The sequence below is a fragment of the Macrobrachium nipponense genome, chromosome 37, assembly GCF_015104395.2.
Source record: "Macrobrachium nipponense isolate FS-2020 chromosome 37, ASM1510439v2, whole genome shotgun sequence".
NCBI lineage: Eukaryota > Metazoa > Arthropoda > Malacostraca > Decapoda > Palaemonidae > Macrobrachium > Macrobrachium nipponense.
The window spans coordinates 41,511,402-41,538,510 of NC_061097.1; the positions used below are offsets into that span (position 1 = coordinate 41,511,402).

The 27,109-nt window shown below is 36.7% G+C and overlaps 1 protein-coding gene and 1 long non-coding RNA gene across 4 annotated transcripts in view; one reads left to right on the top strand and one right to left on the bottom strand.

The window, feature by feature from the left end:
- Positions 1-1,496, top strand: part of LOC135209186 (uncharacterized) — a 490,707-nt gene extending 489,211 nt beyond the window's left edge. For all 3 annotated transcript variants that reach the window (XR_010313312.1, XR_010313310.1, XR_010313311.1), the window contains one exon: positions 1,161-1,496. This is a non-coding gene — a long non-coding RNA (uncharacterized LOC135209186). The remainder of the gene's footprint in view (positions 1-1,160) is intronic.
- Positions 1,497-7,001: 5,505 nt separating this feature from the next.
- Positions 7,002-12,517, bottom strand: LOC135208970 (uncharacterized). The gene is made up of 3 exons (XM_064241519.1): positions 12,035-12,517; positions 9,409-9,576; positions 7,002-9,059 (listed from the first exon to the last, which is right to left on the bottom strand). Exons 1-3 carry the CDS (start codon positions 12,339-12,341, stop codon positions 8,869-8,871), a joined length of 666 nt encoding a protein of 221 aa, XP_064097589.1. The 5' UTR covers positions 12,342-12,517; the 3' UTR covers positions 7,002-8,868.
- Between the last annotated feature and the right edge of the window lie 14,592 nt (positions 12,518-27,109).

Below are 27,109 nucleotides of genomic sequence, written 5' to 3' on the forward strand. Positions count from 1 at the left end.
GGTGTCTGACTATTGGTCTATGGGTGTCTTTGTCTATAGGTTTTTGAATGTCTTGTATATTGGTTTTACGGTGTCTTTTCCACTGGTATCTGTCTATTGGTCTTTGGGTGCCTTATCAATTGTTCTTTGGGTGTTTTGTTTATTTGTCTTTGGGTGTCTGTCCATGGACGTCTGTCTATTGGTCTTCGTGTGTTTTGTCTATTGGTCTTTGGGGTCTGTCTATTTATTAGGCCTAGGGTTTTTGATTAATCATATATTGCCAATATGTTCGCTGTGACCTATGGAATGTGAAGAACAGTGGAGAAGCAACGACCCGAGAAAGCTGATGAATAGTTTTTGTGTATGGCGTGAGATAAAACTGCATAGTTAGACAAGTCAATGTACTCAATTCATGAACTCTTCTGAAAGTGCCTTTGTGAAACTGGTTGCAGCCAGTATTGTGAGGCGCTAACAAAGTGTGCGTTCGTATGTGCGTGTGCGCCTCTTCTATTGAAAATGTATGATACCCAAGTCTATGGGGGGATTTTGATAGAGGCGTCTTTGGAAGGAAGACAAGGTGCCGTGGTGCTCTCCGAAGTGGTTTTTTATTAAGTGTGCGAAATAGTCCGGCTGCTTGGGTGAGTTTGAACTGTTTAGCCAAAGAGTGGCTTGTTATCTATTTGACATTTTTGTGAGGATATTCAATCTTTAATCTCTGATTGTTAAACTTGTGTGTGTACTTATGGGATGTGTTCTGTGTCTTTGAAACAGACGGTTCTGGCAATGGGGGGACCGAGAAGGAGTCCCGATGGGGGAAATAGACTTTTGGTGACTATAACTGTTCAGACATTTTTGTTGGGGTTTTAATTGAATTGATTCATTATTTATTCATTGTTAATAAATGTATTTTCTTATGATGCAACTCTCACATTTTCATTACCTGTTAGAGTGGAGAGAAAGAGGTGAAGAGAGAGAGAGAGAGAGGTGTCAGTGCTAGAGAGAGGTGGAGAGAGAGAAAGAGAGGTTTGTTTGTGGTTTGCCTTGATGCTCGAGATACACGTTTACCAAATGAATAATGAGGAAATAACCTCATTACATATTTCTCTTCGCTTGTCTGCCTGAATCTAGAAATATCAGTCACAGTTGATGCAATTCTCCCTCTATATTCATCTTCATTACAGCCACTTCGAGAGAGAGAGAAAAAGCATCACGGGACGATTTCAAAAACCCTTCGTCTACTTAGTGTTTGTTGCGGAGGGCACTGGCTGTGTTCGCTTTTACTTTGGAAATCGGCCTTCAAGTCACACCTTTATTCTTCTGCACACACCAATTGCATCTGGAAGGACAACCTGTCTTTCCCCAGGTCCTGCTTGTCTCCACGCTGCCAACCTCCGGAGTCGTGAAAAGGCCTGATTCTGTTTTATAGCTGGTGGGGATATAAGCCGTAGTTACTGAACCTTGGCAGTGTGCTGCATCCAATGGTTTCGGACGCCTTTCTGACTACGAGAGCATTTTTGGAACTGGTATGTGTGGTGTGGCCACTTAAATTAAATTTATCGTTCATGTATACCTTGATGTTGGGTTAATTAGATAGCCTGTATTTATAAGCAATTTGTTATGTAAGTGTGATGTTTGTATGATTTAGGATTAAAGTTCTTGTCTACAAAGTAATAGCTTCCTTTCCATCCGTCTCTTGTCCTATCGTGCGAGAGTGTCTTGTAGGTAAAAGGTCCACCTTCATCACGATTTTTATGAGGTTTCTTAGGATATAATTGATATTTGTGATGAATACTTACATTTGTTTACTATTGTCTTTTATCCTCTGTGTATTTGTCTGTGTATTTGCTTCGTGGACGATCTTGTTCGTTAGACTTAAATTAACCTTTGTGTGTTCATGCCACTCATTGTTCTTTAAATATTTCAGCCGTATGTAGCTATATTTATATGTGTATATATTATATATTATATATATATATATATATATATATATATATTATAAAATATATATAGTATGTATGTACATATTGGCAATATTATATATATATAATATATATATATATAATATATTTATATGTATATATATATATAATATATATATATTATATATTTATATATATATATCATATATGATATATATATATATATACTATATTTATTATATATATCTATATATATATATAGGTATTCATATGTATATACTACATAAATAGGTAAAACTGAAGACCGCTACCGGTGCCTCCATGGTTCCCACCAGTCGCCGACCGGGACAGTTACCGTCATTTTTTGTTCTTTATGTTTGCCTCTTGCTTATGTTTGTGATATTCAGTAACTTTTGTATATGCTTTTGCGTACATTGGCAAGGAGCTGGTCCTAAACACGGCTCTCGTTTTGCATATAAACATGTACCTAGTGATGGGCAAACGTAGTGGGGATGCGGTAGTGGTCTTGCGTTTTACATTATATGTATATATACATATATAAATATATATATATATATATATATATATAGGATATATATATATATATATCTATATATTTTATCATATAATGCATCAACTAAGCAGTTGAAAACCGAAGTATTTTCTTTCTAGAGAGGGTAAGGTTCACTCAAATCCGATCACTCTTCAAGTGTGGAATATAGATGAGGGTACCCATAAAATGCGTTTTTTGTAAAGAGCAGAACGTATAAGAAAACGAATATATGGGTAACTAATTTAAATAGGATCCTTTCTCGTTTAATTGGCGTTGATGCATTACAAAATCTGATGGTTTGAAGAATTGTCGTGACAAACCTAACCGTTAACAGATTTACCCGAAAAATCAACTTCTAATATGACATCTTGTGTGTGCTATCGGAAAAATCAGCAAAAAACGGCCAAATGCAGGGAGATTAGTCAGTATTTAAAGGAAAGGATTTGTGTGTGTGCGGGTGTAAAGGAAAAATACCATTTAGGTCTACGCCTCATTAAACGTCAATGTCAAGTAAAGTTTTCTAATTACATAGAACCAAAAGGCTCTATTTTAGTTAGTTTAGCTTCAGAAAAAGCAGAGGTGCGCCATATTGAGTTCTCGTTACTTTGCTTACCGTCAAGATGACTACTGCCAGTTGTGTTGTCCTTTGCTGTGGACAGCGAGTCAAAGAGCCATTCGATTAAGGCAAATGAGTCTACAGCCGAAAATACAGATCTGAGAGTAACCCTCAGTTTAAATTGTGGTCATTTGTAGATGAAGCATCAGTTCTCTGAGGAATTATTGATGTGTGTGGCGAAAAAGATGGACTTTTATTGCAGTTTCTAAATTACGGGGAGATATCTCTCAACCCAATTCATTATTAACGACGATAACACACCAATATTATTAATGAATAGTACCACAATTAAGTACTTTCACTTCTGAGCAGTCCTTGTAGACATGAACTCAGATCATAAATCGCTATACGAGATACGACGAGAGGTACGCGCCTCTCTCTCTCTCTCTCTCTCTCTCTCTCTCTCCTCTCTCTCTCTCTCTCTCTCTCTCTATCTCTCTCTCTCTCTCTCTCTCTCTCTCTCTCTCTCTCTCTCTCTAAAAATGTTGCAAGTGCTCACGGGTTGATTTTCAGACCTTAGAGGACCGCTGTGTTATCTCGTTTCTGAAAGTTATTTGCATAACCTTAAAGTATGAACACAATAAAGGTTTATCAGATCAATTTATATTCACCGTCCATAAAACTGAAACAGGAAAAATAAGATAAAATCGAGGGATATTGAAACGCATTTGATAAATTTAGTTAAAATTAATTTAATAACTAAAAGTTAAACATATCAAAGTGTAATAACATATAAGTGACAAATGAAATTAATTACTCAAGGGGAATTGTAAATCAATGGCACTCAAATGAAACAAATTACGACAAAATTCAAAGAATCAGGGCAATCGCCCTTTCTAAATCCACACACACATCACTACACAACACTAGATGACAGGTCACCTCAAAAGTTGAGCCAAGAAGCTGTTCGTTCTGTCCTGCATTCGGGTTTTGTTGGGGATAAGAGACAAGTTATACAATTACCACGAATGCAGAACTGACAAGGTTTTCATGAACATAAAAAACTTTACAATAATTATCAAGTTCGTTGTCAAAAATAAATTCCAAATATAATAGTGTGCAATTTCAACATATTTATTAAATGTAGTGAATTAATTGGGGGTGTGTGTCAATACAATTTTGGGTGATATCACGCCCATACAGTGTACTACGCACATATGCATACACACCCCTAGAGGGGCACGCAAAGGAGCGATCAGAGCTTGGAATAAGGATCAGAGGGGCGAACTACTACCCTTCCTTTCCACTCCCGAATCCAGATCTCTTGACCTAATGGCTTCTCTGGCAAGAGGCACAAACAAGACCCAGTTACACCTTCCACTCTTACCATACGTGATATGCGCAATACACTCACCAAGAACAATTTCATAGATATATCTTTACAAAACATATGGGCATGCGAATACATTTGGTTTTCACATGAATACAAATACAGTAACATAGTTCCTGTCTGTCGATTACTTGACAGACGGCAATACGCAGTGAAAATCAATGAATAATTTCTTATGAGACAGACACTAATAACTATAATAAAAGACAAACAGCACGGAAACAAGTGAATACTCAGAAACGTTAGGAAATAAAATCGTTGTGAGAGGAATTCCTCACAATATGTACTGTTTTCTAATAAGCCCTTTGATATGAAATCCAGTTTTAGCTTTCAGTCGTAGGTTAGATCATGAGTGCAGCTGTCATGGTTCTTGCTAATCATTGAATGATTATAGATTAATGAATTTTATACAGGCCGTAAGGCACAACGCTTATGGTTCCTGACTAAATTATTGCATCAAGTATTGAGAGGCACGATGCAAATGCTATGTGGTGAAGAAGCGATTGTATGAACAAAGTGGACTGTATGTTAAATGTTGTTTCTTCTACTCGGTTTTTTTCCATCTATCCATCCGCCTGTGGTGTTTGCGTATGGTAACACTGCGTCCAGGGCTTTAGATAGTTACATTCTGCTTACATTCAACAATAATAACAATATCCTATTTCGAATATTAATGGTGTAATTCGCATGCAGTAAATTATTAAAACACTTTTCAGTTGCAAATGTACGCCCAAACATCCTTTTATTTACCTAAAACTTAAACATAGCGTAACTATCTAAAGCCGGGGACGCAGTGTTACCATACGCAAAAACCGCAGGCGGGTGGACAGATGAAAAAAATAAAAAACAAGAGTATAGTCAAAAACTGCTAAAAGCCTTATAACAACTACACCACACTCCCCTTCCGGTTTCTAAATTACGGGGAGATATCTCTCAACCCAATTCAGTACTAACAGGGATAACACACTAAAATTATTAATGATTAGTACCACAATTAATCAATTCCACTTACTGAGCAGTCTCTATAGACGTGAACTCGAAGCATAAGTTGCTGTAATATACGGAGAGAGGTACTCCTCTCTCTCTCTCTCTCTCTCTCTCTCTCTCTCTCTCTCTCTCTCTCAAGGGTTGATTTTCAGACCTCAGAGAGGTTGCTATATGTCACCTGGTTTTTATGGGTTACTTTGGTATCTTCAGAGTATGGAAACTATAGTACAAGTAAACTAGATCAAATTTTATTCAGCATTCACTAAAACTGGATCACAGAAATGTGAAATAAAATGGATGGGCATTGAAACACACTCGTTGAATTTAAACTTGAAATTTATTTAATAACTGCAGGTTTAACCTATTAATTGGGTAATTATATAGGAGATAAATGGAGATGAATTGTTCAAAAGAGATTACAGTTCAGTGCTACTCCACGAACCAAAGTTACAACAATAAGTTTAAAAGAATAAGGGCAGTTACCTTTTCTAAACACACACACACACACACACACACATATATATATATATATATATATATATATATATATATATATATATATATATATATATGTATATATATATATATATATATATGTGTGTGTGTTCGATATATATATATATATATATATATATATATATATATATATATATCGAACTACAAATGTCCTTTAATATCTAATTCGCTCTACCTTGGAATTAATATATTTTCATATATGCTTAACGAGGGGGAATTTATAAAGCGATAATAGAATTGGCCATCGACAGGCGCGAACCAGCGACCTCTCAATTCCAGGACTGGCAGTGAAGCCCCAGACCACCCCGCCACCCTCGGTTAAGCATATATGAAAATATATTAATTCCGAGGTAGAGCGAATTAGATATTAAAGGACATTTGTAGTTCGATATATGTATATGAATCACGGTAATGTGATAGACTTATATATATATATATATATATATATATATATATATATCTATATATATATATATATATATATATATATCTATATATATATATATATATATATATATATATATATATATAGATATATATATATATATATATTATATATATATAATATTATATATATATATCACAACACGTCACTGTGAGAGCCAAGAATCTGTTCATTTCCGCTCTGCATTCGAGTGTTACTTTGGGGGGAAAAGGAGACAAATTATTGTTAGAACATTAGTCTAAACATAATTGATTCTCAGTTTTGTCTATATCACCGAAGGCTGGGTCGGTCGGTCGGTCGCTGACCAGAATGTAAACAAACTCCGCCCGAGTTGGCGAGAGCCGCGAGACACTGTGGTCTGTAGTTAGTAGGAAAATGAAACGAAGGCAGAAAGAACGTAGAAGTCGAACTAATGGCGAATAATGCCACTCTAATACATAACCGCTCTAAAAGCTATAACGGTTAACGCGAATACACTACCACATGTAATATTTACAGCACATACATCAAGAAAATAAAATAAGTCATTATCGTTTTCTTAAAAATGAGGATAAATGTATTAATGTATGTATCAGTAGAAGGATCCACAGTGATATTCTTGTTTATCCAGACGAAATATATTTGTGGAAATATCTACAAATATATTTCATCTGGATAAACAAGAATATTACTGTGGATCCTTCTATTGATTTCTTAAAACCACGATACGGTAAGAATATTACTGTTGATCCTTCTATTGATTTCTTAATAGCACGATACGGTGTTTTTATATTGCAGTGTTAACATACCTAAAACTGTACAATAGTTAATAATTTATACATCTCTATGCTAACAGGACCACAGAAAGTCATACTTAAGATTATCATGGAAAGAACCAAACTGAGTGATGTAAGAGGGTCATCCTCAAATCGATGTGGTTCATTGACCCTCGCTATCATTTTCACACAATTTAGGATATGAAAATCACTGAAGTCATAGTATCAGATTGTTTTAAAGTCTTAGTTCAGCAAATTTTGAAAAGTGCTCACGTGTTGAACCGTTAATTGGACAAGGCGGTCGAGGTAGGAAATGGACACAATGAAGCAGAGACCGTTTTACTTATTTATATACAAATTCAGAATCTTTCTTGTTCCATGTCATTATAATTTCTGGTCAATCAATTGTTGATGTTTAATAGACATTAGACTTTCTTGTAGACAAGACAAACGCACTATTACATAATGGTTCCTTTTAGTGATAGCTCTTGTTGAATTTCCAACTGAAGTCATAATTAGTTATATAGTTTTCTCGCTAATTTATGTAATGAAGGCTGGATTAACCCCTTGATCCTTCTCCTGCCATAACCACAAAGCCAACCTTCATTGTCTTGTAAATTCCACCAGTTATTTTTTTTTTAAGGTAACTTTAATCTCTAATGTTATATCGTGTGGACCGTGCACTTCTGCCGCACCCGAATGTTGCCACCAAGGTCGGCAGCCATCGTGAGTACGCTCGCTGCTGTGTGGTCTTGAGCCACTGACATGTGGTCTGGGTCGCCACAAGTTATTGCTAATATATTGTAAGCACCTTTCCTCCTGCATGCTGAATCAAAAGGGGATTAGGATTAGATCTCGAGAATAAATTAGTGTGTATGAGAACAGTTGGTCCTGCTTGTTTTCCTCTGAAGCAACCTTCAGGTCCAACATATTCGATCTGTTTTAACGTAATACCAATATCCTCCGTACCGACTTCTTTCATGCGTTGATTCTTGTTCATTCCTTTCAGGGACGTTAGTTTCTCCTTTTCTCTTGTTTACTCTTCTAAGGTCTTTCTTATCCATTTAATACTCTCTCCATTATTTCCATTTTCAGTGGGCTATTGTCGTTGATTCCTATTGGTGGTCTTCTTAAGGCCCCCAGACACTGAACGATTGTCTGTATCGTTCGCAAAAACATGTGTATGGGCTTGTCTGAATGCAAAAGTGGGAGGAGCTTCGTGTCTGAACGATCTCAGTGGGAATCTGTCAAGACCAGGTTGCTGTTTTGCTACTTAAGTCTGTCATACAGAGGTCGTTCAATGTAGTATGTGTTTGTCTGCCGATATAATGCTGTCGCGCGCGTCTCCTCTAGAGATGATGCCGTGTCTTCCCGAGACAAAATATTTGTTCAGACTGAAATCGGTGCAGAGATCGTTCATACTGTCTGAATAGTGTGTGTGTCGATAACGACAATCGTTCAGACAGTCGTTCATACAATCGTTCAGACTGGGTAAGAATAGAGAAAATATAGATAGTTCCCTTTCAAATGACAGGAAGGGAAATAAAGATGGTCATCTGCTGTAAACTAGAAAAGTGTAGCGACCAAAATTCTGTGTTTATAGCCAACTGAAGCTTTTCTTTCTTTCTTTCTTTCTTTCTTTCTTTCTTTTGGCAAGAAAACTGCCTCCTAGTCTTGCTTATGATGAATTATGCTACCTTCCAGTCACAGTGATAATTATTGATGCAGGTGGTCCTTTTTTCTCTTAATTCAAAGAAGTGAGCGTCCGTTAGTACTCACACACGCCCCTCTTGGGGTTGGTGCAATCGGTATCACCCAAAAGGTAATTGTAACTTCGCTTCATTCTTACGCAGTCTCCCGTGTAATCAGGCTCAAAGCTTACAAAGTCACTGGCGTTAATGGAACGGCCATCAAGCCATCCTGAAGAGATAAGCGCTCCCACCCAATACTCGGCAGTCACTGAAAAAAATAGAGATAAGAGCTCCGTAGCTGCCTAGGCATTACCAAAGGACTGTAAAGGAGAAAGGTTCATATGTCAGTGCTGTCAAAATCATTGTTTTGGGTGCAAGGATGGGGAAAAAATAGTTATAGAGAGCAATGGGAAGAGATTTTGCAGGAATGATGAGGAAAATGATAAAGCCAGACCCTGGACTGGACAAGAATTCGGACAGAAAGTGGAAAATGCAGAGTAGACTGAAGAGAGGTCATGACATCTCTCCACTCCATGGAGGGGACAGGAATGTGCTGAGGACCAAATGATTTCCTCCATCATGCGGGAAACAGGAAGACCGAGAACTCCATTACCTACCTCCTATCCCTATCATGTAGTCAGCGAGGGCATGGAGGCTGACTGGAGTGGCCAGGTCGCCCCCTCGTTTCTGGCATACCGATCGCGCGTCAGACCATGTGTAGTTCTTCTCCAGAAGGTTGACACAGCCGACGTTCGGTACCTGTTCATATGGTACCGGGCAGGGACCTATTGGAGTAAAGTAGCTTCAGTTCGATCCCGTGTAGTCATTGCTAAGAAGACTCGCAGTGATTATCTTAGGGCTTACATGCATGTATGTTTTAGTTTCCTGCAAAGTAAACTATTGGGATGGCTTTGTCTGTCCGTCCGCACTTTTTCTGTCTGTCCTCAGCTCCTAAAAACTACTGAGGGTAGAGGGCTTCAAATTGGTATGTTGATCATTCACCCTTCAATCATCAAGCACACCAAATTGCAGCCCTCTATCCTCAGTAGTTTTTACTTTATTTAAGGTAATAATCGTGAGGCTGGCAACGCTGTAGGACAGGCCGCTACCGGGCCGTGGCTGAAAGCTTTATGGAATACAGCTCATACAGCATTATACCGAGACTACTGAAAGATAGCTCTATTTTTGGTGGTCTTGATTATATGCTGTACAGAAAACTTGATTGCGCAGAAGAAACTTCGACGCATTGTTTACTTGTTTATTTTCTGAACCCCAATGGTTAGTAGCATTTCGAACACAAATATAAAAAACAATGTAGACTTGATAAATGAATGAGTATGTAGATTACTATAACAGATTCACAGCATGCATCTGGTGCCCACCCGTCCCTTACGACGCACTTGATTGGTTGTTGATAAGCCAATCACAGAACTGAAAACTCGTCAGCATCTGCGTTCCGACCTCTACTGACGGATATGTCTTGCAAAAATTATAAGTTTCATAACAACTCAGTTTTACCCAAAGAAAAGTAGTTTCCCAATTTCATCGCTAAACATCATCAAACCAATGATTTAAGGATTATAATGATATAAGAATTATGTACTTCAATAAAGTTAATGCTGAAATATGTTTAGTGAAAGAAGCATGAAATTTTTAATATAAAATATATTCTTTCATTCCTTACATGACATCGCAGTGCATAAAGCATTTATCGTCTTGTATTTCATAGTGTTTTGTAACTCAAATGCCACGGATGACAATGCTGCCAAAAATTATAGGTAGGGCTATTAATATGAAAATAACAAGCGAAAGATTAAGACTATTAATCTCTCTCCCTCTCTCTCGTCTTCGTGTAATCACGTCCTGCTCACGTGATCAGTCGATGACGTCATCAACATGATCATGATCCCTCAACAGAAGAAGACTTATTGGGGAAAAATCGTCACTATCATTATCACTATCACCCTCTCTCATATCCTTTAGTGGAAATCTCTACAAGAAAATATCGTTACTTAGAGAGATATTAATACCTTATGGAAGAAAGTCATTCCTTCCATTGATTTTTATTTCACTACAATCTTTTCTCATTTTCTCCTATGTTCCTTTCATTATTCTTTTTTATTATATATATTACTATTTTACTCATAATTTTTCTATCATTATAATCGTTAAATCGTTGGCTTGACGATATTTAGTGATAAAATTGGGAAACACTACTTTTCTTTGGGTAAAACTGACGAGTAATGAAAGTTATAACTTTTGCGAGACATATCAGCCAGGAGAGGTCGGAACGTAAATGCTGACTATGTGAAGTTTCGAGAGACACTGACCAGTTTCCAGCCCTGTGACTGGCTTATCAACAGCCTATCAGGAACACCGTAAGTGACGGCGCTGGACACCAGATGCACGGGTGCTGTAACTATTATAGTGACTCTAAGCGTCGGAGTTTTTCAGCTGTTCTCAATTTTACAACATTATAAGTATTATTATATAACGAACATAATTGATGATCTGACAGAATTTATGTCTCTTACTTAAGAGAGCGGCCTTCTGGACATATCTTTCGCTGAAAAGACCTTAGTAATGTATGTAAAAGAAAGTCAGTTGGAATTTAACGGGAATGTTACTCTCAAATGTTGGTATAACTGTGGGTATATAATCCTGCATATATGACACAACGGGGTTACGCACCATCATAGCTGTCATACATATAAAATACATTAAATTTACTCATACCACGTAATAATATACATTCTATCTAAAATATTGTTTATATTACTTATAACGTTGTAAATGTTATGTAAAAACTATTGTTGTTCTGTCCTGTTTAAGGGACATTAATAAAAGGAATTCATCCCAAATGTGTTGAATGATAGTGGTGACCTTAAAGACTGAACTTAAAGAACTAAGAAGAAAGAAAGCATGAATCAATTCTCGCTTTCTTTTTTCTTCTCTTTAAATTTCACATAGCTGTGGTTCATATAAATAAATTCTCTCTCTCTCTCTCTCTCTCTCTCTCTCTCTCTCTCCAGATATTTTGTGAAATCTAATAATCGTGCCTGTTGTTTTAAAACAAGTTTTATTCCTGCTGTGACCATACCGTTGAATGATCATAATCATGTACTTGAATTATTAGCTCTTAAAGAAGTTCACAGTTCGTGTAAAAGCTGTCTATTTATTTACATCTGTTTAGCAGGCCGACGTGAGACTTAACTTTAAAGTTTAATTGAATCATAAGCTTACTGGTCCTTCGGCGCGAAGTCCAACAGTCTATGGTGCCGACATCATCCTCTTCCTCAAAGGGATCCACCAAGATGGTGTCGGTCAGATGACAGGTGATCCCATCGAAGCAGAACATGTTGCACCAGTCCCGGTTCAGCCCAGAGGCCGCGCAATCCATTTTCCATGGCAACTGGAGCTTCTCCGTCGTTGTGCCGTTAACCCGCGTCGCTCTCACCTTCCTAAGACTCCAAGTCAAGTCGATGACGGCTGCCCCGCCAAGCTCGGAGGAGAGCAGCGCCGTCAGGAGTAGGACGACGATGTGGGCCATTTCGAAAGAAGCTTCGGGAAGGAAGGATACAGCGTCAGGGACCCTGCAGGACGCTGCGCCCGATGTGTGCTTCGTTGAGCAGGACTCCTTCGCTAATGGCGGCACTCGGCCACGGACGTCGCCTGCTGGCTGGCACTCGCGTGTGTAAATACCAGGCCAGGTCTCATCAGTAATAAAATGTGGATGAAAAAGCGTATAATAATTTCATGGAGGGAATGTCCTCACGTGATGAAAGTTTGCTCAGGGAGAGAACGGTACGCTTGCTCTAAAAGGTCGCTGTAAAAACTCGCTGTAAAAGCTTTCAGACCAGGCTTGAATTAACTGTTGTTTGGTTAGAGTAATTTTTTAGGTCCACCAATGCTTAATTCTCGCCTTGACGCGCGTGTATTGGAAAGTTTTGCCAGTAATACTTACTGTCGGTACCCATGGTGATTGTCATCAAGTAAGGTGATACATTCAAACACATAACGGAGCCATTTGAATTTTTTTTTTAATTCCACTCGCTCCTCGATATGTTCTCGAGTTATTCTACAACTGTTAAAAGAAAAAGTAAAATCACATTCGCAACCATTAATTAAGCAACAGCAGTAATGGTAACAAAAGAATATAAAAGTGTATGAACACACAGAAGCATGAGAATTTGCCAGTACAGTTAGAACCAGTTAGAATCTAAAAACAGAGATCACTTTGAGAAGGAAAATCAAAATATATTTCAAAATATATTCTGAGCCAATTTTCCGCAGAGTCGATTCAGGATAAGTTTCTTGGGTCGGATAAAATTTCATTCTGCTGTCTTTAGGTCCTCATCAGAATTTGCTTGAAACAGGAATGTGCAATCCTTTAGACTAAGAGAATGTTACATTTTTCTCAACAATGTACACATATAGCTGAATGAAGAAGTCTTAACAGCTTTTTTCTTGCCATAGAAGCTGAATAAAGAGCTCTTAACAACTTTTGTCTTGCCATAGAAGCTGAATGAAGAGCTCTTAACAACTTTTGTCTTGCCATAGAAGCTGATGAAGAGCTTCTTAACAACTTTTGTCTTGCCATAGAAGCTGAATGAAGAGGTCTTAACAACTTTTGTCTTGCCATAGAAGCTGAATGAAGAGCTCTTAACAACTTTTGTCTTGCCATAGAAGCTGAATGAAGAGCTCTTAACAACTTTTGTCTTGCCATAGAAGCTGAATGAAGAGCTCTTGACAACTTTTGTCTTGCCATAGAAGCTGAATGAAGAGGTCTTAACAACTTTTGTCTTGCCATAGAAGCTGAATGAAGAGCTCTTAAAACAACTTTGTCTTGCCATAGAAGCTGAATGAAGAGCTCTTAACAACTTTTGTCTTGCCATAGAAGCTGAATGAAGAGCTCTTAACAACTTTTGTCTTGCCATAGAAGCTGAAGGAAGAGCTCTTAACAACATTTGTCTTGCCATAGAAGCTGAAGGAAGAGCTCTTAACAACTTTTTTCTTGCCATAGAAGCTGAAAGGAAGAGCTCTTTAACACTTTGTCTTGCATAGAAGCGAAGGAAGAAGCTTATAACAAACTTTTGTCTTGCCATAGAAGCTGAATGAAGAGCTCTTAACAACTTTTGTCTTGCCATAGAAGCTGAATGAAGAGGTCTTAACAACTTTTGTCTTGCCATAGAAGCTGAATGAAGAGGTCTTAACAACTTTTGTCTTGCCATAGAACTGAATGAAAGAGCTCTTAACAACTTTTGTCTTGCCAGAAAGAACTGAAGAAGAGTCTTAACAACTTTTGTCTTGCCATAGAAGCTGAATGAAGAGGTCTTAACAACTTTTGTCTTGCCATAGAAGCTGAAGGAAGAGCTCTTAACAACTTTTGTCTTGCCATAGAAGCTGAATAGAGAGGTCTTGACAGCTTTCTTGCCATAGAACAGTGGTTCCTAACTGGTTTCACGCCATGGACCGCCAACCCAATAAGCAGTATGCCGTGGACCATTTCATTTTTGATCAAGATAAAGAAGTATACACAACAAGCGTTTGGGTTTGAAATACATTTATTCAAAATAATTCCGAGAAATTACACAAAAGAACAGCCAGCTAACATTTTGATATTTCTTAAAAACATAATTCCCTGGAAGAGGAACAGCTGTATAACCTTTTGCCCTAAAATTTATTTCGAACAAACATAATTTTCAAATTATGCATGAGTATACAACTAGTAAATAATTTCCTTTCAGATTATATTAATTCATTTTTACCTGCAACCAGACTAACAATTTAATATGTCTTAAAAACAGACTTTCCTAGAAATGGAATTCGTAGTTGTGTAACCTTTTGTTTCTTTCTAACAAACAGATTTGCAAAAGACGCAATAGTATACAAATGATAAACACTTTCCTTGCAAATTAAATTAATTCATTTTTACTTGCAACCAGACTTCTGGATTCTTTTCTCACCCACAAGCTTTTCAATGTTTGGAATGGTACTTGATAATACACAACGAATATCGCATGGTAGAGTATTCTCACCAAATACAGTGGAAATCCTATGGACCACCCAAATAGTCACCATGGACCACCAGTTGGGAACCACTGCCATAGAAGCTGAATGGAGAGGTCTTGACAGCTTTTGTCTTGCCATAGAAGCTGAATGGAGAGGTCTTGACAGCTTTTGTCTTGCCATAGAAGCGGAATGGAGAGGTCATGACAGCTTTTGTCTTCCCATAGAAGCGGAATGGAGAGGTCATGACAGCTTTTGTCTTGCCATAGAAGCTGAATGGAGAGGTCATGACAGCTTTTGTCTTGCCATAGAAGCTGAATGGAGAGGTCATGACAGCTTTTGTCTTGCCATAGAAGCTGAATGGAGAGGTCTTGACAGCTTTTGTCTTGCCATAGAAGCTGAATGGAGAGGTCTTGACAGCTTTTGTCTTCCCATAGAAGCGGAATGGAGGTCATGCAGCTTTTTGTCTTCCCATAGAAGCGGAATGGAGAGGTCATGACAGCTTTTGTCTTGCCATAGAAGCTGAATGGAGAGGTCATGACAGCTTTTGTCTTGCCATAGAAGCTGAATGGAGAGGTCATGACAGCTTTTGTCTTGCCATAGAAGCTGAATGGAGAGGTCTTGACAGCTTTTGTCTTGCCATAGAAGCTGAATGGAGAGGTCTTAACAGCTTTTGTCTTGCCATAGAAGCTGAATGGAGAGGTCATGACAGCTTTTGTCTTGCCATAGAAGCTGAATGGAGAGTTCTTGCCAGCCTTTGTCTTGGCCATGAAGCTGATGGAGAGTTCTTGACATGCTTTTGTCTTGCATAGAAGCTGAATGGAGGAGTCTTGACAGCTTTTGTCTTGCCATAGAGCTGAATGGAGAGGTCTTGCAGCTTTTTTGTACTTGCCATAGGGAGCTGAATGGAGGGTCATGACTCTTTTGTCCTGTGCACCATAGAAGCTGATTGGAGAGGTCTTGACAGCTTTTCTCTTGCCAGAGAAGCTGAATGGATGGTCTTGACAGCTTTTGGCTTGCCATATGAAGCCTGAATGGAGAGGTCTGCACCAGCTTTGTCTGCATAGAAGCTGAATGGAGAGGTCTTGACAGCTTTTGTCTGCCCATAGAAAGCGGAAATGGAGTGTCAGATGAAAGCTTTTTGCCTCTTCCCATAGAAGCGGAATGGAGAGGTCATGACAGGCTTTTCTCCCATAAATCTGAACTGGAGAGGTCCATGACTAGCCTTTTGTCTTGCCATAGAAGCTGAAATGGAGAAGGTCATGAACAGCTTTTGTCTTCCCATAGAAGCTGAATGGAGAAGGTCTTTGACAGCCTTTTGTCTTGCCATAGAAGCTGAATGGGAGAGGTCTTGACACAAGCTTTGTCATTGCCATAGAAAGCTGAATGGAGAGGTCATGACAGCTGTTGTCTGCCATCAGAAGCTGAATGGAGGAGGTAATTGACAGCTTTTGTCTTGCCATAGATGCTGAATGGAGAGGTCTTGACAGCTTTGTTCCTTGCCATAAGAAGCTGATATGGAGAGGTCCTTGACTAGCTTTTGTTTTCCTTTGCCATAGAAGGCTGAAAATGGAGAGGTTCTTGACAGCTTTTGTTCCTTGCCATAGAAAGCTGAATGGAGAGGTCATTGACTTAAGCTTTTGTCTTGCCATAGATAAGCTGATTTTGGAGAGGTCCTTGACCAGCTTTTCTCCTTGCACATAAAGAAATAAAAAAGAAAAGCTGAATGGAGGAGGTTTCTGACAGCTTTGGTCTTGGCCATATGAAGCTTGAATGGAGAGGTTTGAACAAGCTTTTGTCTTTTGCCATTTGAGAAGCCTAAATGGAGAGGTTCTTGACAAGCTTCCTTGCCATAAGAAGCTGGAATGGAAGGTCTTAACAGCTTTTGTCTTGGCCATAGAAGCTGAATGGACGAGGTCTTAAAAACAGCTTTTGTCTTTTTGCCCTATTGAGAAAGCCTGAATTGGAGAGGTCCCATGACAGCTTTTTGGTCTTGCCATAAAGCTGAATGGAGGAAGGTCTTAACAGCCTTTTGTCTTGCCATTTAAGAAGCTGAAATGGACGAGGTTCTTAACAAGTCTTTTGTCTGCCATAGAATGGCTGAATGGAAAAGGTTCATTGAACAGCTTTTGTCCTTGCCATACGAAGGCTGAATGAGAGGTCTCTTAACAAAGCTTTTGTCTTGGCCATAGAAGCTGAAATGGAGAGGTCTGACAGCTTTTGTCTTTTGCCATAGAAGCTGAATTGGAGAGGTCCATGAACAGCTTTTGTCGTACCATAGAAAGCTGAATGGAGAGGTCATTGAACAGCTTTTGTCTTCCCATTAGAAGCTGATGGAGAGTCATGGCCAAGCTTTTGTCTTGCCATAGGAAGTAGAATGGAGAGGTCAGACAGCTTTTGTCTTCCCATAGAAGCTGAATGGAGAGGTCATGACAGCTTTTGTCTTCCCATAGACTGAAATAGAGGTCATGACAGCTGCTTCATAGAAGCTGAATGGCGAGTTTGTTCATGACAGCTGACTTCGTCCCATAGAAGCTGAATGGAGAGGTCATGAACAGCTTTTGTCTTGCCATAGAAGCTGAATGGAGAGGTCTTACAGCTTTTCTTGCCATAGAAAGCTGAATGGAGAGGTCATGACAGCTTTTGTCTTGCCATAGAAGCTGAATGGAGAGGTCTTGACAGCTTTTCAGAGACAGTGCAAGCACGTTTTTTGGCAATAACTCTGTAACGAACACTCGTATCAGTACGAGTTTTTGCTATAGTGTATTGCACCCATTGCCGTAATTTATAAGAGCATCACGAATCACTACTTGTAAAGAATAGACATTTGCCCCTGTACAAAGAGGCAAAAACTCGATTAGCCAGAAATGGATACGAACACAACAGTATAAAAAAGCTCCGCCTACCTCGGAACATGACTCGGCGTGGTTGAAGAAAAGCGTTTGTCACGCAACTTTTCCACCTTTTTGTATATATATATATATATATATATATATATATATATATATATATATATATATATATATACATACACGTTATACATTCATGACTTAAAAATATGTGCATCGGTATAATCAAGGCTTTAACTCTAATGAATGTTAGGTAGAGAGACTCAATCTTTATTTGTAACACAGTAACTATAACCAGTTACCTATTCAAACCAATCTGGAGCCAATTAGCGGCTTTCTCATGGCTAAGAAAGTGAAGAGTTGCGTGACAAACGAATTTTTGCAGCCATGCCGACAGTTAAGTTCCGTGGTGGCCATCTCTTCTTCACCTTCGTAATACAAGTACTAATATATTGCTGATACCCTGAGGCCAAATGTGGATTGCGAAGAAGGTAACCAAACAAGTATAACAGTCGCTTTACCATCAATCATAGTGTCTATCGTTTTACTGCTCCACCATACATTCAGATATCTCACTCTAATAATAACCATTTACAGTAGGTACCACTACCACAGAGAGAGAGAGAGAGAGAGAGAGAGAGAGAGAGAGAGAGAGAGAGAGAGAGAGATGAACGGATTAGTACATAAATAAGTCAGTCAACTGGCAGGTAACAACCAAGTGAATCGTTAGATATATACATCAATGTAAACTATTTTAGATAGATAGATAGACAAAATCGTACAAAATATGTTTAAACAACAGTAATTTCAGAGAGAGAGAGAGAGAGAGAGATGAGCGGATCTATGCATGTAAAATAAATCAGTCAACTGGCTGCTAACAACAGACTGGATCGTTAGATATATACAGCAATATTTATTATTAGATATATAAATGGATAGAAAAAAATACAAAAGTTGAAACTGAAGCGGTCTTGGTGCGGGGAGAGGGTAGACGGAGCTCTTTAATGTTGCGTTCGTATCCAATTCAGGCTAATCGAGTTTTTGCCTCTCGGTACAGGGACACGTGTCTTTATACAATTCATGATTCATGATTCTCTTATAAATTCCGGCACTGGGTGTAATACACAATAGCAAACTTTCTTACTGATACGAGTGTTCATTACAGTTACATATTGCCAAAAGAAACGTGCTTGCACTGTCTGTGAAACCCATAGTAGAGACCCTTTGTAGGTCTTTGATAAACGTCATCTGAGGATATCTGAAGATCATTGTCCATAATCTAGACAAAAATCTAATGAACAGCTGTGCTCTGGGTCCACATCTGATTGCCTAAACAAAGTTGTACTCTAATACTTGACTCACAAAGTTTCTCTTGTAATTATCTATAGCAGCTAAGGTGCGATTTGTTAAAATTGATATGGGCAAATGTGGACAGGTCGTTTTGAAACTTCGAAAGGTCAGTATTCAGAGCTAAGTTTTTTAATTTTGAAAAAAAAAAATTCAAATGGTAGAAAATATTCATAATATGAAGGTGTGTAAACCGGCAAGCAAAAATCCAGGCCTAAAGATAAAAGGAATTCCTCTCTCTTGGTTAAATAGTAATCAGATAGGTTAAATACTACCTTATTCCCTCCTTCATTGAATTTAGGTGTAATGATGCCTAGTTTCTGAAGCTTGTTATTATGTTCTTGGAACTGAGTCACTATCCCTTCAGATCCACTAACAAACTAAAACCAAGATGGGCACCATTTTTTGATAAACAGGACCTTGGTATCCTTAAGAAACTAAAGGAAAACGGCAATATCATTTTTTCTAAACCCGATAAAGGCAAGGGAACTGTCATAATGAATAAAGCAGAGTAGATTCACAAAATGGAAACAATTCTGAAAGACGCTGCCAAGTTTAGAAACATGGGTGACATTGACTGACTACAAACTAATTTTTAAAAACGAGGACAGAATAAACCGGTTCTTGAAAACGTTGAAAGATAATAAAACGATAGATCAAACAACTTACGAAAATCTTTATGTAACAGGTTCTTCATTGGGTGTTATGTATGGCCTACCAAAAATACACAAGGAGGGTATCCCTATGAGACCCATCCTTTCATCCTATACTACACCAGGTTACAAAATAGCTAAATTCTTGACACCTCTATTAGAGAATCATTTTAAAAATGAATATAATCTAACCAACTCTCTTGATTTTAAGAACAGTATTTTATGCCAGGGCTCTGACCTAACTATGGCAAGCTTCGACGTTGAAACACTTTTCACTAATATACCTGTGGAGGAAACCATCAACTTTATTTTAGATACTATTTTTACAGAAGACGATACTACATATAGTGGCTTTAAACGTGATGATTTTAGAAAATTGTTAGAATTAGCAGTGGGGGACACTGCTTTCATTTTTAATGGACAGGTTTATTTGCAAATAGAGGGTGTAGGTATCCCCAAGTTTTACATTCGCCAATATTTTTATGCTCAAATTTGAAAGGGAACTGCTGGACAATTGCCCTCCGTCTTTTAAACCACTTTTTTTTATCGAAGGTATGTAGATGACACTTTTGTTTTGTTTAAAGATAGGCATCATAGCGACTCATTTTTACAATATGCTAACTCCAAACATCAAAATATTAAATTTACCTGTGAATTAGAAGAAAATGGACAATTAGCTTTTTTTAGACACAATGGTAGTTCGTAAAGATAACTGTTTTAGCATAGAAACCTACAGGAAACCTACTTTTACCGGTCTTAGCTTGAATTTCTAGTTTTTGTTTTTATAATTTTAAATTAAATTCGTTATCAACTCCTCCACAGGGCTATAAACCTAACATCAAGTTGGAAATTATTCCGTAACGAAATAATATTTCTTGAGGGATTTTTCAACAGCAATGTTACCCGTCGGGTTATTTTTTAAATACGTCAAAAATACCATCAATAACTTTTTTCATCCACCTAGTCCAGTCCATTTAGCACAGAAATTTAGATACTATATTAAAATACCTTATATACATGATAGGAAGTTTTTGCCCTCCCTTAAAAAAATTTTAAACCGCCATTTTCCAGCAGTTGATACCAGATTCACTTGCATAAATCCTAGAAATATTGGAAGCTTCCTAAAACACAAAGAGAAATTGCCTTCCCTGATGCAATCCGGTGTAGTGTATTCATTTTAATTGCTGCCAATGTAATCAGCAGACCTACGTAGGAAGTACGCGCCGGTTGCTCAAAGTGAGATGTGATGCTCATAGAGGTGTAAGTTACCGAACGGGCAGCAAATTATCCACCCCTGAACAATCAAACATTAGGAATCACGCCAGAATCTGTAAGGCAGAGATAAATTATAACAACTTTAAGGTCATTATGACGTCACCATATGAACACCACCTCCTCGTTCTTGAAAGTTTGGCAATTAAGAAACTGGTACCTTCACTTAACAACCATACTACCTCAGTACCTTTGAATATAGCATAAAGCCACGTCACTTTGTTCTTTGCCTCTTCTTGACTTTTTTCCACCGTCCTGACACGGAACGGCGGGACTCTGCTTGAGTAAGGTATTTTCCTCATTTTTAATATTTTCATATTTATATATAAATATATTCTGTTTAATGTTTTTATTCGTAATTTTACTTAGAAATATTTTAATTTTTTATGATTTTAAATTTCCTTTTCTTGAATATGTTATGTATTGATGTAATACTCATTCTTTGAGATTTTTTAATTCTTAATTTTACTTAGAAACACTTTAATTTATAATAATTTTACGTTAACAATCCTAATAGTTTTGTAGTGATGTAATATTTATTTCTTGCCTTTAGCCTGAAAATGGGACTTTGTCTCGAAACGTCGCCAGCAATAAAGAATCATGTAATGGGCCATGTCCTTCCGTATCCCCGTACCTCTATATATATATATATATATATATATATATATATATATATATATATATATATATATATATATATATATTTATTGTGACGAAGTGCCAAGTATCTGGTTACTACACTTACCATTCATTAACTGATACCTCACAAAAGCCAGACACCTGAACCATCATCACAGGTATTAAACGACTGAATACTCTTAAGGCAACAGTGATCCCTTAACAACTTACCAGTATTGCAGAAAATCAGACTAAGTTCATCAAAACAGGTGTGAGGTAATCTTGTAAGTAATTAAATTAATCAAAGGGCATCCATCAACAACTTTAAAAGTCTAAGTATTTCCCTGATTTCAGAAGTCTAAGTACTTCCCTGGCTCTAAGTCACTCCAAGTAAATTGAAGGAAAACAGATTAATCACCACTCTATGTTTCTACCTAACATCAAAATAATTACATACTGGTATAAAATAAAGAAAACACTTATAAAAATTTCAAGTACAAAAATTTATTATTAAACTCAAAATTTATTAGTGAAATTCACAATATCAGGGAAAATTACTGTTACTTGAAAACAAAGTAAAGTTTAATTAATTCTTGAATTAATTAAGTAAAATTAAATCAAAATTAATTTATCACAAAATTCAAGAAAATTAATTCTATTGAAATTCAAAAGTGTTAGGCAATAATTGAAAATTAGAAATTAATTCACAAGTGCTAAACAATAATAAAACTTGAAAAGAATTCTAAGTAAATGCAAATTAATTCACAAGTGTTAAATTTCATTAAATGTGCAACGACCAACTAATGAAAATAACTAAGTCAGTTAAATTGTGAATGTAAATGAAAATACAGAAAAATGTGGACAGTATCAAAATAAAAAGACACACTTCAACAAGAAAATGAACAAATGCACAAAAAATGAAACAAACACAAAACACAAAAGTTTGCAATGTGTAAAAGTGTAAATCTTTTCACTCAAAACATTGTAACCATCAGTTTTTACCAAACCTTCATAACCATCTGTTATTAGTTATTAGTTAACCACTGTTCCTATCCGTTATTAGTTAACCACTGTTCCTATCCGTTATTAGTTAACCACTGTTCCTATCCGTTATTAGTTGCAACTAATAAAAATATAACACACTTTACCTTTTTGGTATACCAACTTCTTTCTTTGCTGCAGTCTTGTTTTACACTTTCACAAAAACCAGGCGCCGTTACAACAACAATGTTTGTTCAGATTCCACAAAAACACTATTTAACACTAAATAAACTCTAAGAAATATCAAATATGAAATTCTCAAGTTACGAGTGACCATTCAATGAGTACGCAATCGTTACGATACTTTAAAAATCAAAAGTGCTATGCGATGGAGAGAGAGAGAGGAGAGAGAGAGAGAGAGAGAGAGAGAGAGAGAGATATGTGAACGGTTTGAGAATCTACGCCCGAATGAAATTCTCTTCCTTACGGAAGCTGGACAGTGGATGACAAAAATTGTTTTTGGCAATAATGCTTCCAGAAGCTTTGAAATCTTACACAACTTTACATACAAAACGTGTAATCTGCACGTGGCACTCGGCAAAGACATACACGTATGAAACGATTCTGTTAAAAAAAGACATGTACTTGATTTGATTGACTGAAGCAGAATCCCCTTATCACACATGATGACAGATTCCCAAAACACATTGAAGATTCGAGCTCGCTTATCAAACGTGTTGACAGATTAGGAAAGCAAACGGATCTCGGAGTTCCTCTAATCTCACAATGCTGACATAACAGGAAAACAATAGTAGTTTCGAATGGACAAAGAAAATCTCTCTCTTTCTACATTCTACGTTATATATATACTTTTACATATTATGTAATGCGAAATCTGAACACACATTTAAAACATCCTATCTCTAAGCTAGCTAGGAATCTGAAAACATGTTGCACAATCTTATACACAATGTTTCAAAGAGGGGAAATATGCATTTTGACAGTAGCAATATATAATATATATATATATATATATATATATATATATAGATATATATATATATATATATAGTTTAAATTTATATATATATTGTAGAAAGCACACTAAAATTTTGAAAATATTGAACGTTTTTTATTTAAGCTTTCGGAGAGTACATTCTCTCCCTCTTTCAGAAAGAGAAATAAAAGTTACATAAACTGAAAACAACGGTCAAGGTAAAAGAAATAACATACAAGCATATGGTTGTATCAGAATAACTGCCCCACGGTGGTTTGCCAATCTTCTTTAACAACTTAGCTACACTAACTACATGCTTTGTCATAATTGCATTACAGAAAAGGTCCAGTTTAAAATTACTCTTATATATATTCATAGCGTCAACATTTTGGATTAGAATAGATTCTAAAAGTTTTCTTTTTTCAGTGTTATTAACAACCCTTATGTTTTTCATTTTGTCTAGGTTAACCATATGATTTTAACTTTGTCTATGTTGAAACAGGGCGTTGTTTCCATCACCTTTCCTTAATGAGTCACGATGTTGTCTTTTTCTTGTCAAAATCAATCGTTTCACTTATATATGTTTTATTACACTCTTGACAGGGAATTTCGTAAATGCATCCTTGTGTTTAGTCTACATTCTTAACATTATTTGTTAGGTACTTTTTAACAGTGTTTGTATTCTTATATACTGGGACAATTTTGCAAAACTTCAAATATTCGTTTAAAAGTTCAGGGTTTGCTTTGGTTTATTATTACCTAGGAAGCTCCCTTTCTCCCTTGCCACATAATATATTCTACGTGCCTAAAATGCGCCTTTTGAATAAAATTTATATTGTAACCAAGTGCAGTGCAAACATTTTTGATATGATTGATTTCAGTATCTAAAAATTCAACATCACAAAGTTTATACGCTCTCAAGAATATATTAGAAATAACGCCTATTTTGACATCGTCTAAATGGAAAGAAAAAGCCTGGATATATGACTCTGCATGGGTCGGTTTTCTATATACTGCATATTTAATCCTATTATCTTCTGAACGACATAATAAAGTGTCTAAGAAAGGTAACCTGTTATTATTCTCATTTTCTACTTTAAATTTGATACACTGGTGTAAGTTATTCAGTTGAGTTAGTAAATCTTCAACATTAATAAATTCTGGAATCAAAGCAAAAATATCATCAACATAGCGAAACCAAACAATTGGAAAGTTAAAAATGATGGGTAAAACTTCAGTTTCAAAACATTCCATAAACAAATTTGCTAAAACGGGTGATAACGGCTAACCCATGGGCAAGCCGAAAATCTGTGAGTAAAATTTACTATTACATCCAAAGTGACACTGTTCAATACAAATATTTATCAGATCAATAAATACACTTTTTGGTACAGGTAGATCAATATTAAGACTATCAATTTTGCGTTCTAAAAACCGCATGCATTCATCTACAGGTACTTTGGTGAAAAGGGACTCCACGTCAGAACTAACCACCCTCTTTCCTTCTAACGACAGGTGTCGAGTCTTTTCAATAAAATCTGTAGTGTCCTTTAATTAAGTGAGAGTTTGATATAGAACCCAAACACTTTGATAAATGCTTAGCTAACCAACTAGCCAGATTGTAGGTCACTGAATCAATTGTTGAGGTAATTGGCCGCATAGGGACTTCCGGTTTGTGAATCTTAGGCAGACCATACATCGAAGGAAGTGTCGGGAGGTAAGACTGAAATTTCTTAAACAGGTCCGGAAAGTCTTTCCCTAGAAGAGATTTGAGTTTTTTGTTAAAATCCTGCTGCCATCTTTTCAATGGGTCGGAGATTAGAGCCTTGTAGGTGTTCCCATCACTTAAAAGTTGATTCATTTTGCTTTCATATTGTACACGATCGAGTATGACAATGTATCCTCCTTTGTCGGCTTTTGTTATTATTATTTCCTTATTTTTCTTCAGGTCTTCTAAGACGTTCATTAACCTCTTTGGGAGTCCTTTGTTAAAACTTATACTTTCCATGATTGTTCCTAGAACAAATCCCTTTATTGTTGACGTATCTGTATGAATGTTTACATTCTTCTTCTCGAACTTAGCGAAATTGGTCAGTAGCACAAGTAAACATTCGTGTGTAGGGGGCATGGCGAAAGACAATCCATAACCAAGCACGCACTTCTGATCACTGGACAACTGGAACGACGACAAATTTTGCACTTTTTCTTGTGAACTATATTTAAACCAAGGGCTATTCATGAAAATTAAATCTGCTTTAATCTTTAAATAGTTTTTCATTTTTCATTTTCTCGTCTACATACGTTATGTGCATAGTCTAAAAGTACTTGAAACTGAATTGGTGTTGCATTCATATATTGATTAAATTCCTCTCTCAGTTTACGGCTATTGTACCTGAGTCGTCGAAAAGCCTGGACTTTTAAACGGATAATTGAAATTTTACAACATTGTCCCAGTATATAATGCAAACACTGTTAAAAAGTATCTAACAAATAATGTTAAAAATGTAGACAAAACACAAGGATGCATTTACGAAATTCCCTGTCAAGAGTGTAATAAAACATATATAGGTGAAACGATTGATTTTGACAGAAGAAAAAGACAACATCGTGACTCATTAAGGAAAGGTGATGAAAACAACGCCCTGTTTCAACATAGACAAAGTAAAAATCATATGGTTAACCTAGACAAAATGAAAAACAAAGGTTGTTAATAACACTGAAAAAAGAAAACTTTTAGAATTATTTTGATCTAAAATGTTGACGCTATGAATATATATAAGAGTAATTTTAAACTGGACCTTTTCTGTAATGCAATTATGACAAAGCATGTAGTTAGTGTAGCTAAGTTGTTAAACAAGATTGGCAAACCACCGTAGGGCAGTTATTTCTTTTACCTTGACCGTTTTTTTCAGTTTATGTAACCTTTATTTCTCTTTCTGAAAGAGGGAGAGAATGTACTCTCCCAAAAGCTTAAATAAAAAAACTTTCAATTTTTTCCAAATTTTAGTGGGCTTCCTACTCATATATATATATATATATGAATAATTATCACATCGAACCGTGATCCATTCATATATCAAGTCAAGCTACAAATGTCCTTTAATATCTAAATTCACTTTACCTCCCAAATGATATATTTTCATATATCATTTGGGAGGTAAAGTGAATTTAGATATTAAAGGACATTTGTAGCTTGAATTGATATATAAATGGATCACGGTTCGACGTGATCAATTATTCATAACAAAAGGCTACGTGCTGTCAAACGCTCGAATTGGCCAACATGGTAGACGGGGTTTCATATCGATTCTAATTACGAAAGCACCCAGATCGAGGGTGATTTGTAAGGTCAGAATCGATATGAACTTATAGCGTCTCTGTTGGCTGATTGGATCGCGTCACTGACTGTCCTGATTTCGTCCCCGTCCACTTGGACGGTGGTTCGATCCCATGGGGGGACGAAATTATTATCAATTAAAAAATTCCCCTTCGGTACATATATGAAAATATATCATTTGGGAGGTAAAGTGAATTTAGATATTAAAGGACATTTGTAGCTTGAATTGATATATATATATATATATATATATAT

Excerpts from the sequence above, each read along its gene's own strand:
- LOC135208970 (XM_064241519.1), bottom strand. The coding sequence starts at position 12,341 with ATGGCCCACATCGTCGTCCTACTCCTGACGGCGCTGCTCTCCTCCGAG. Across the intron at positions 9,577-12,034 it reads GACTTCGCGCCGAAGGACCA|GTCCCTGCCCGGTACCATAT; the intron begins GTAAGCTTATGA and ends TTACTCCAATAG. Across the intron at positions 9,060-9,408 it reads CTACATGATAGGGATAGGAG|TGACTGCCGAGTATTGGGTG; the intron begins GTAGGTAATGGA and ends TATTTTTTTCAG.